This window comes from Neodiprion virginianus, chromosome 1 (assembly GCF_021901495.1).
Source record: "Neodiprion virginianus isolate iyNeoVirg1 chromosome 1, iyNeoVirg1.1, whole genome shotgun sequence".
Lineage (NCBI taxonomy): Eukaryota > Metazoa > Arthropoda > Insecta > Hymenoptera > Diprionidae > Neodiprion > Neodiprion virginianus.
The window spans coordinates 33,100,406-33,111,161 of NC_060877.1; the positions used below are offsets into that span (position 1 = coordinate 33,100,406).

General features: G+C 36.1%; 1 protein-coding gene across 4 annotated transcripts; it reads right to left on the bottom strand.

The window, feature by feature from the left end:
* Positions 1 to 411: 411 nt before the first annotated feature.
* LOC124309634 (serine/threonine-protein phosphatase 4 regulatory subunit 4-like) lies at positions 412 to 10,352 on the bottom strand. 4 transcript variants are annotated; one of them, XM_046773467.1, is made up of 16 exons: positions 10,082 to 10,352; positions 9,053 to 9,303; positions 8,898 to 8,971; positions 8,248 to 8,354; positions 7,849 to 8,078; positions 7,588 to 7,710; positions 7,390 to 7,505; positions 6,878 to 7,069; positions 6,603 to 6,761; positions 6,211 to 6,393; positions 5,641 to 6,093; positions 4,995 to 5,169; positions 4,768 to 4,858; positions 4,547 to 4,614; positions 4,373 to 4,427; positions 412 to 3,976 (listed from the first exon to the last, which is right to left on the bottom strand). In XM_046773467.1, exons 2-16 carry the CDS (start codon positions 9,204 to 9,206, stop codon positions 2,491 to 2,493), a joined length of 3,666 nt encoding a protein of 1,221 aa, XP_046629423.1. In that variant the 5' UTR covers positions 9,207 to 9,303; positions 10,082 to 10,352; the 3' UTR covers positions 412 to 2,490. The 4 variants fall into 4 exon arrangements, with proteins under 4 accessions (XP_046629423.1, XP_046629413.1, XP_046629441.1 ...); XM_046773457.1 differs by lacking the exon at positions 10,082 to 10,352 and adding an exon at positions 9,394 to 9,507; XM_046773485.1 differs by lacking the exon at positions 10,082 to 10,352 and adding an exon at positions 9,394 to 9,503 and having other exon boundaries at positions 412 to 3,460.
* Positions 10,353 to 10,756: the final 404 nt, after the last annotated feature.

The window sequence follows — 10,756 nt, forward strand, 5'->3', positions numbered from 1 at the left end:
TAAAACAGCGTTGCGATTCTACGCGTACGAAAATTCGAGATCGAGAGAGTAAATGAAAAGTTGTTCGAATAATTATGAATAATAATGCTATGGAATACATCGAGCGCGTGTCGAATAGAATCCCATTTCGAAATGAATAAATCTTTTACTTGCATATTACCACCGATTATTGTAGTGATTTGTGTCTCGAAAGGTCTACGTCATAAACCAGGATCTGTTTAAAATGCATAAAATTACGAGTGGGTGAATAAAAGAACTGGAAACCGACACTCAGCCTATTAAGTTTTTAACCACCAGAAGATTCGTGGAAATAATCGAGAGTGAATTCATTCAATCCATATATGGACGTAATTTTGCGAAAGGAATCTGGTAAACACATGGTAAAACGGTAGAAAACAATAAGAATTTCAATTTTCGTGCCCAGGGTTTAATGATACAAAAATAACACACGCCGTCTCATTCAATGATATATAATATCTCTATTGATATACACATGCCTATTTCTCGTTTCACTGGCACAACAGTTGATAGCATTCTTGTAGATCTATACAAAAATAAGTAGCGTTATTTAAGCATGATTGGTGAAACTATAATCATTTTGTATGGTCTAAACTTGGTATATTCACTGAAAATTTGGTAGAGTTACAATCAGTATGCATATTATTTCAATACATGTGCCGCTGCGTCTGATAATCAACCAAACTAAAAATATCCGTATATACATGTACGGCATAATATCTTGAAAAAACTTTACCAAGTTTTCAGCATTACAGTGACGTAATAAAATCACAAGATATACCAAACAAATATAAAACATTTCAATTGGATAAACTCTCATTTATCATGATTGTATTAATCAATGTAAGACATTCTATCAAGAATATGAGCAGATCAGACATACCTCGATGCGTTGGCGTTCAAGAACTCAACATGCCAATTACCAAGTCAGCCATTGAATATTTTTATAAAAAATAAAACTGATAGTATCGAATCATGAACGTAAATCCAATTAAAAGCCTAGTAATTGTTGCAGCACTGAAAGCCATTTCCACACCGAGGTACATTCGTCTTCTCGAGAAGCCGCTATTTTCATACATATTGTTAACATGCTTCAAATAAATAATACGATCTATACGAAGATACATAGTTTAGAATTATTTGCATTTTACATTCAGCAGCCCATGAGAATATTACATGGATTCACCAGTGTTGAAAAACCGATCTGAATTTTCAGTGGATGTTGGTTGATTTGCTCTCCTCACATGGCAAATCCATTCGAATCAGCCTTAAAAAAAACAGCGTTCAATAATGACTCAAAAGTGAAGCTTCGTAATTTTCGATTTATGTAACTTATGTAATGTTGTTTGGCGTAAATAAAGCTCTAATCATAGGTTTTCATTCGAGATTCAATAAAGATCTTTAGCTATGCTCATCAAACCTTTACATTCGTAAGTACACAAGCCTTGTCTTGTTATAAAGAAATTTTCATCACTTCTTGGTAGATGCGGCCGGTTGTTTGGGGCTGCAGAAATACATATGATTTATAATTACAGTTTGTAATATTTATTAATCTATCTCTCTCAAACAGATCATATATGACTAGTTTTCTTTTAAAACTAATTACGTAGAAATATAGAACAGTTATACAATTTCAGTTCTGTACTTTTTTGTAACAACAGTATTGAATCGGTGAGAATCGTTTTATGTACCCTGGTACAATATTGTTGCATTTCGCAACACGTATTTTCTTAACTGAAAAAATCGAAGTCAACATTTCCAAAATATGTGTACAATAAATACGTGAGATTTTATCGGTATAATATATAACAGCAGGTATTTTAATGCTTGAGGTTCATAGGAATAATATAAATATAAATACGATAAATGAACTTATCATGTTAAATAAACTAAAATCAGTATTAACAAGTTTAACACTCAGGTCCTATTTTATAACTATCACGACCTAAACAATCTATTACGATAACGAATAATTAATAAATTGTTAAAAATTGAATATCAGTATTGTTTTCGACTATAAAACACAGGTTTCAATCACTGGCTGGAATTTAAAAAATTGAATTTGAATAATCATTAGCCTCGTTCCTCATCTATCGATGACCATCAATAATGGACAAGCAAAAACATTGTAAAAGTTTTATGCTTCTGTCGCAATGTTACTTCTAAATGTTGTACAGATTTCAAGTGTTACTGTAATGCGATGATACAGATCAAAGATAAAGTGTGCGTGATGAAGAAGTCACATTACAAATCAGGATAAGCTGGTATTACATATTTGAAACACGTTTCTGTAATAAGAGATCGATACCAGAAGTAATCGAAAATACTACTATTTCACGTATTATTATATTATGTTCACTAGAAGTATTATACTTTGCGAAATACTCATGGTAAAACTAGAATATAACAAATAAATATAATTAACAGAATACTTTAATTTCTATGGAAACTAATTGATAACAGACATATATTTCAGATTTTCTTTTTCTGAAGACGCACAGGCAATCTGCTATCCCTTGTTCTGGGACTTTCTGCCCTGTTACTGGTAGCTGTTTGACAAGTACTGAATTTATGACAAAGTTTATCAACTTCCTCGTCACTTGAGCTAAATCTAGTTAAAAATTTATTTCTTGTAGATGTCTGAACCTCGCTGCCACTTGATTTGTTAAAATATAATTTGGTACATAATCTTACAGGACTAGAAGCTCTAGTTGCTGGTGCGGTTCTGCTACCCGAAACAAAATTACTTCTCAAAGGAATTTTACTTATCCCTTGATTATGATTTACATCCAGTGCCGAATACCTTCGTATGGCGCGATCGGCGCGTGGCATAGGAGTACATTCAGTTACTTCTAAGCTGTGGCGTTTAAATTTATGTTTAACGTCTTTAACATCCGGTAATCGAGAGGTATAATTAGCGGAATAGCGTTTGTTCTTATCAATCGTGCTTTTAGATTGTAAAAGCTTTGACTTTTCCTTGTCCACGTACAGTGAGTTTCTTTTTGGTTTTTCATCACTAGATTTGCTCTGGTTGGGCTCGTAACCAAATTTAGTTTTTGCATATGATCCCGAATATCTTTTGGTCTTCAAATCCTCTTTGGAAATTTGTTCATCCGATTTGCCTGACATTTTCCCAATACTGTAACCTTCTTCAAAATCGTCTAAATTGCGTTTTACTTTCATTGGATCACTAATTAGTACCTTCGGTTTAACACAATCTTCGTATTCAGCAGATTGCCTTTTAGATTTGCCTTTGTCAAAATTAACACTGCTACGATGCGATCTATCGACACTTCCCTCTCTTCTGTTACGATAAATAATGTCCTGTAAGTTGGGTATTTTTGATGTACTTTGGCTTGACGATAACTGTGCTGGAATACGAATCCCCGCATCAACAAGAAACTCGTCATCAAGGAGAGTGACTGGAATTTCAGGCATTGAGCTAAAAGCCCAACAAGAATTATAGTGAGCTGCATTTGTTAGGGCCCGTAGAGCGGCAAAATCTGGTTCCTTATCTTTAACCACCTCGTGATTTCCCTTTGTTAGTAGAAAATCTTGCAACTCGTTTTTATTTTCTTTTAGATGCGTTAGTACAAAGGACTTAGCAAACTCTGATGTGGGGTGCCCATGATGCTTGTGATGCAGAGGTACGTTTAATTTCAAATACTCCGTATTAGTGTCAAAGCAAGAACAGCAACGCATAATTGGTTTATGCTCCTGTTCGCCTGAATTTATTAACGAGTATCTACTTCGAGAAATATCTTCCGCAGACTCTGAGCAACCGCATGCTGTTTTAAAATCGGTATTATGATTATCACCGGAAAAGTTATAATTAAAATTAACCGAGCTTACACCAGCGTTAGAGCTTGTGTGGTTGATAGTTTCCCAAGGGTGAGTTAGTAGCATGCTGTTAGAGGTAAGCCGAGCCCAGCTCGAAGTGAGATTGTTGCTAGAGGTACTAGAAGCAGACAGACACTTGTCATTTAGGCATTTTCCATTTACCCACGTTCTATCAGGTTGTTAAATTATGAAGTAATTTAATAATGAGCTCTTCTGAAGATGAAGTAAGAATCAAGATCACGTTAAACGATCCTGAATAATTGACTTATTTCAATGTGCTACTTAGCTAAAAGTGTGTTATTCGATTTTCTAATTAGAAATTGTAAAAATAAGTGAACCGTCGCTCAAACAGCACAAAAAAAAAATATTTTCAACTCTTTCACTGAGCGCTGATTAAATAATTTGATGTATTTTCTATTGGAAAGTATAGTCATTAAGAAATTCCGTTGAATCCATATAAGTGAATATGTAAATGTCTTTAGATGCATTACTCAAGACAGCAAATAAATCCTACCTTGTTTTTGCATCTGGCATTCTCTTGTTGGTAATTGAAGCCATGCCTCCATCGCCTGCAATAATTAGAAAAAATTTGTAAGTAGGGATTGGTCAAAATGTATATTATCATTAGAAATCTGGGCCCAAATTTCGGTGACATCAATTTTTTATATCATAAGAATTCAATGCTCACGTTTAGGAGATGGTTGTTTGCTTGGCGGCTCAGATGAACTAGGCTGTTTGATTCTTGAATACTGGGAACTGTAAAATGTAGACAGAAGTATAATTACAGTGTGAAAATATGATAATATTGATTGGATTAGTTTTAAAAGAATTGAGAACTTCATACACTGTTTCATGAACTGTATAAAAATTGTTAACCGTTGATAAATTCGGAAGTATTATTTTACTCACGACTGTTTATATGGGTTATCAACCAATGACAGACTTCCTTGTCTTTGTCTATTTGCCCCAATGGATCCTTCTGTACTTGGCTTTGGGGTAGCTGAAAAATATAAAAATTGTTGAAATTTTGTAGAGAAAAAAATCGTGAAGAACATGTTAGGTAATGGAATACAAAGTATAAGAGTTATACCGTTAAAGAAACATCAAATTTTTTTACCAAAAATGCTGCTACTCACTTGGGGATATTTGTTTAGGAAGACCGGATGCATTTGGCTTCCGCTGGGTTGTGGTAGGTTGATTTACTGTCGCAGTTGTCGCAGCTGGCTTAGAGGAAGCCATTGCTGTTAGCTTTTTTTCTTCCTCTAGCTTCCTCGCATCATCGATTTCTTGACGAGTTAATTTTGCTGCAGGCTGAAACAGGTGATCTATTTTCACAATTCTGTTTCAGACATTTCTCAACTATTGAAAACTGTTTAAAATGGACAACAATATCACCTGGAAATGTTATTTATAATGTGTTAATTTATAAACAGAATTAAATTAATCCTAGAATACATGTACAGGATCGTAAACAACCCCAGCTGACTTTTAAATGGTGCTCCTAAGTTAGAAACGGACATTGTGCAATCGATACATACACTAATACAACGAAACTTCAATGCAATTAAATGTGCTCTTCACCATTCGTTTCCTCATTAAACGAAAAGATCTATGTAATTACGAGTCCTATTATTGTTTTTCGAACGGTTTTACGAACAAGAAACGCGTAGGGTCTTTGTCAACCCCACTCATGAGTATGAAGGTAAAAAAAAAAAGATATATTTTTAGGGTTAATCAGAAAATAAAAAATTGAGAAGATGAAGTAGTTTCAATTCACAATACCTTTACGTGTTGACCATCTTGTTTAACGTCAATACTGTCTAATTTGTGAATGACATTAGTCAATGTATATACAACGTCCCGATCTTTTTCAAGGCTCATCAACGCCCGCACGTTGCCTTCTAGCATAGCCAACAATCTTTTGTCATTTGACATTCGTAACATAGCTTTCAGCTGAGGTAGCATTGAAACCACTTTCATTCTGATATTTGCAACTGGATCTTCAGTGATGCTCAACAGTGTGGTATAGAAATTTTCTTTAAAGTAAGTTGTGGAGAAGATGATCATGGCTTCCTGCATCATCCGTATGTACAACATTCTAGTATAGCAATTATTACTATGTGCAAATTCTGTATAAATTCTATTCCGAAGCTCATTTCGTTGCATGGGTTTTAGATTATATCTCAAAAATATCAGCAGTAATCTGCCAGCAGCTAAACGCACTGGCAATGGTCTCTGTGGGCGAAAAGTAAATTACTGTGATTTAAGGTATACTGGTTAAAAAAGTGTTCACTGTTTATCAAACTTATATTTCTGTCTTGTCACTGTCCAAGCGTTGGAATATGTACTTACCGCATTTAATGCTCTATTGAACACCATCGGAGTGAAATGGGAATTAATTAAATCACTTGGAATACATCGTGGTAAAATTTCAAGCTGATTTAATATCAAAGCCGAAAGTCTCCAGTTGTACGTATTAGCAATTTCGACTTCACATTTTAAAATTGCTCTACACACATCCAAAATAGCTCCATCCTGTGAAAACACAATAATTAAATGACTTTGAATTTAAGATTTGTGCATCTACAAAAATGAACTTTAGAAAGCTGTACTGAAAGATCACTCTGAGAGCAAAGTTAACTTTTTTCCCTCATTCATTAATCATGAAAGTATTGCATGTGGTGGCATTCTTAAATCCAAATCAATTTGAATAGTTCAAGATTATACCTATTTTTTACACTTACCGTCTGATCAGTGCCAATTGTTTGACTCTGAGTCAAAAGATCAAAAGTTTGAGCCAAATGTGGCACCAGTCCTTGCAAAACTTCTTCAGAGTCATCCTTCAGCAATCTAATAAGCTCATTTTTTATCAATCCATTTTGCGAGCCCAGAACTTTGCCAACCTATGAAGTGAATGAGTCATGATATTTTCACGCGTCTGCGAATGTGCGGAATATGAAGCAAATTATTAAATGAGCTTCTCCACCAGATAATGACATTTTATGTGATAATCTTTTACCTCATGAATTCCACAAGCGATTGTTCTCCGGACCATGTAATACGGATCAGAAGTCAAATCAGTAAATGTCGGTAATATTATATCCAATTTTTCAAAGGTATTTAATGTGAAAAGACATATGGCCGGAAAGTTGAATGCACACTGACGGCGGCATTCCACATACCTTTCGTTGGTCTGAGGACTGTTGGCTGCCTAAAACCAGTATATGCAAAACAAGTTACATTCTTAAAACGAGACTATAGTCCATACAAATTGAACAACTTTTGTGACTCGTAGACGATGGCATAAAAATAAGATAGACTTATATGGAAGATTCTTTCACCATATACATAAGTTACTCATAGTCTCAGTTGTTAGTTTTAGTTTTGTAGGCATCTCTGCAATTTCAAATGCTCCCTACTTTATTTTTGCCCAATATTGATATGGTACATAATAAAATGACTATCGAGGTATCTTATCTATGAAACAGTAGTGTACACGAAAACATAACTGAGTAAATTTTTTGAACTTACTTTATTGGCAAATGAAAATTCTTGTTTCATATCCTTATTCATAGATGGAATGCCTAGCTGGGAAAGTTGTTGGAAATATCTTATCAGCCAAGTTTTCTCATTGACTGTTAAGGCCCCTGGAAATGAATAAAAATTCATTGAATATACATAATGCATTAATTAATTAGCAGTATTAATAGTAATTGATCAATTACGTACGCTCAAGGCCAAGAGCAAGCCTGCCAAATTCTTGGGCAATTACACAGATCACATTATCGTCAGACTTCAGTGCACTTTCACATAGTTTCTTTATAAGGGGTGCTATGATTCCCTTTATTGTTTCTGTAATTATAAATTGAAATATTTTTTTGAAAGGTTTATTATCCAAAAAAAACTTTGGTCGGTATCAATGGGACTTAAACTCGCGCCATAAAGTCATATTCAACATTTTTCCATTAATCAAAACACAAATATTGATACCTTGTTGAAAATGAGGTAATAAATGTACAATGGTCTGGACAGAAGCGTGCCTCACAGTACTTTCTTCATCGCTGGCAAGTTCAACTAGTGATGGAAGTAGCGCAGGCTTTACAGATTCAACACCAAGACCCTGAGCAACAAAGCTCAGCTGCAAGCAGATACAAGCTCGCACATCACTGTTCACATCTTGACAGAGCGAATGCACCGTTGGCAGGACCTCCTTTTTTATTCTAAAATAGATGTAGACCATTTGGTTTTGTTTGATAGCTCTTAAAATACTGGATCTATCCGTTACAAATAATTCTGAGAGTGATTTTCGAAATATTTGTTACAAGAACGGTCTGAGAACAGGTGACTACCGTGGTCAATATCGATCAGGTCAACATGTAATATACTCACAAAAGTGTGTCAAAACGGGTACAAATTTTTCCTAGTAATTTGCAGCATGTTATTCTAGAGCTAATTGGCTGAGATAACTGTCCTTTTGATATAGCCATAGGAAGGATCTGTTGGAATGATAAGTTTCATACAGCACGCTGTTATCAAAAGAGTTTATAAATATAATGTATGTAATTTATGCACTTTCAATTTGGAATTAGACTACTAGCATAGCAAGTTAAATTACATTACTTAAACTACTAGACGTTATTAATAAATTGCGTTAAAATTAAATTGCTTTTGTAGACATTCTATTTGTACTGAGTTGACAATTTTCCAAAGTCTAGTGTACACCTTTCACAATAATATACCAGATTGTTTCAGGTATAAATCGACCCTGACTGTAAGTCGACTACGAATTCTGAGACTTTACCACAATAAATAGTCTTTGAATATATCTGTTAAGCCAATCTTGCATGTAAGTCAAGTACGAATTTCTTATGTCATATCCAATAGTAAGAACCTAGATTTATATTCGGAACAATACAGTAGTGTAAATGTTAGGTATTTATCGAAAATCTCTGAAAATTGTAGAAATTCATTCTCAATTTTTTAGCTCGGTTTACACACGGACTTATCGGTGATTAGTCCATTAAATTTTATTCAGCTACCTCGTGCCGTATGACTTCTGTAGGTAGTAATTCGATGACATCTAACAAGGTTTCCAACCACGCATGAGCGACCACTGGAACCGAGGAGAAAAATTTTGCACTGTTAGAAACTCGTTTAAAAATCTTATATGTTAACTGAGATAAGTTTGTTATACCCGGATCTCTGCTGTCCAGGGAGTTTAGAATGCTCTGCAAAAATGTTTGAGTAAAGGTCGTAGGATTGACCAATTTCTGTTCGAGAATTGTTTTGAAAGTTGACGAGGCAGCCATGTGGAATTCTGAGGAAGCATTCGACAGAGTCTGCTGCATCTTGGGAATTAATCGTGACACGCATAACTGTGCGTCTCCAGCCAGGAGCGTCGGCAGCGTATGTATTACACTCAACTTTTGTATGTCGTCACCTTTCCTGGAAAAAATTTAATGATTGAGCAAATCATCATCCTTTGTATTTGTAAAGGCAAAACAAATTAACATGATTATTTAATTATACACCCACAGCAGAGTGCAAATTGCGAACATCAAAGGTAAGAAGATGAGGATGACGTAAAGGACGAGGTAACACAACAAGTGATATCAGGTGTTACAAATATGGAAGGATGCATATTGCACAATTCCAAGGTTAACCAACACGAACTGCCAGTGCACTGAAAATCGATTCAACCGCGGGATGACAGTGACGTAATTCTGCAACACCTTGCGAGCACGTCAGTGTGAGTTTGCAGTATACAAAAGGACCGAGTCCTTGATGAGGATTTCAAGGTCTCAAGGAGTTGCATAACGCGTCTGTAAAGCGGTCTTTCCATATCGAATTGTGCCGATTCTCGGCTAGCTGCAATTCAGCCATTTGGGAAGAAAGAAGAAAGGCCAAAACATTGGTCGGTCTCTCTCGAAACTTGTTTGAATCACCGAACAGTACTCGATGAGAGACGGAAGATAACCTGTACGTAGTACATACGCTCGTAGATGGATTGAACTGATGCAAGCAGCCAGCGCGGCTGGTTCCAATTCATTTATCACCGATGTTTATTAATTTAGAAATTGATGTGCGTGCAAGCAGATTGCGCGGAGGAAAGGTATAATTAACGACGGGGGAAGGAGCGAGGAGCCAAAAGGCATGGGACGGGTGTATTTATAGTGTACAGATACAAGAAGCCCGTGGTTAGGCTGCTCAGTTGTATACGTACGAGTAGCAGCGGACAGACCATTGATTGCGGTTTCATGTTTTTTTTGAATTATATTATCTTTTGCCCGCCCACACTCTCGTATCGGTAAAATTTTTCAATCACGTATCTTCACCTCCCCCTGGCCACATCCTTCGCACTTATTCTACCCATCAATCACCCCCAACTTTACACAATCTAATTTAATAAAACTTGAAATGCACGCGTCGCAGCCGTCGCAACTCGGAAGTACCAGGACACAACTCGGCATACACACCGCGCGCAAACACCAACACGCAACTGACAACTGTGTGCGCACGGTCTGCCGAGGATGGCATGGGGGCGGGGGGTGGGGGGATACACCGCATGCATCACGAGCTCACCCGAGTCCTTTCGTGCATCTCCGACACGCCGCGGCTTGGACTATTTTTTTACATCTTTATTTGACTTCTTAATCACGATCTACCGGGACAATCTCTTGAAACTATACATATAATGCGCATGCGCGAGTTTTATCGGCTGCTCGGGCAGGTTGGCCACTCCGAGTTTCAGCTGTCAAACTCTGTTTCTGGCGGCGTAGTAGTTCATACGAATTTTTGAGGTTAGAATCTCAAACAGTCGTGGTAGTGACTCGGAAAGTTGATGCTAATGCTCTTTGAAAATTGGCTTTATTCGACTAAAATGAGAAATCTGTTTAAA

Bases quoted from the DNA above. Each gene is read 5' to 3' on its own strand.
- LOC124309634 (XM_046773457.1), bottom strand. From the start codon at position 9,416: ATGTTCGCAATTTGCACTCTGCT. The intron at 4,859-4,994 runs GTGAGTAGCAGC...TATATTTTTCAG, and splicing joins TCCTAAACAAATATCCCCAA to CTACCCCAAAGCCAAGTACA. The intron at 3,977-4,372 runs GTAGGATTTATT...GTCTGCTTCTAG, and splicing joins ATGCCAGATGCAAAAACAAG to TACCTCTAGCAACAATCTCA.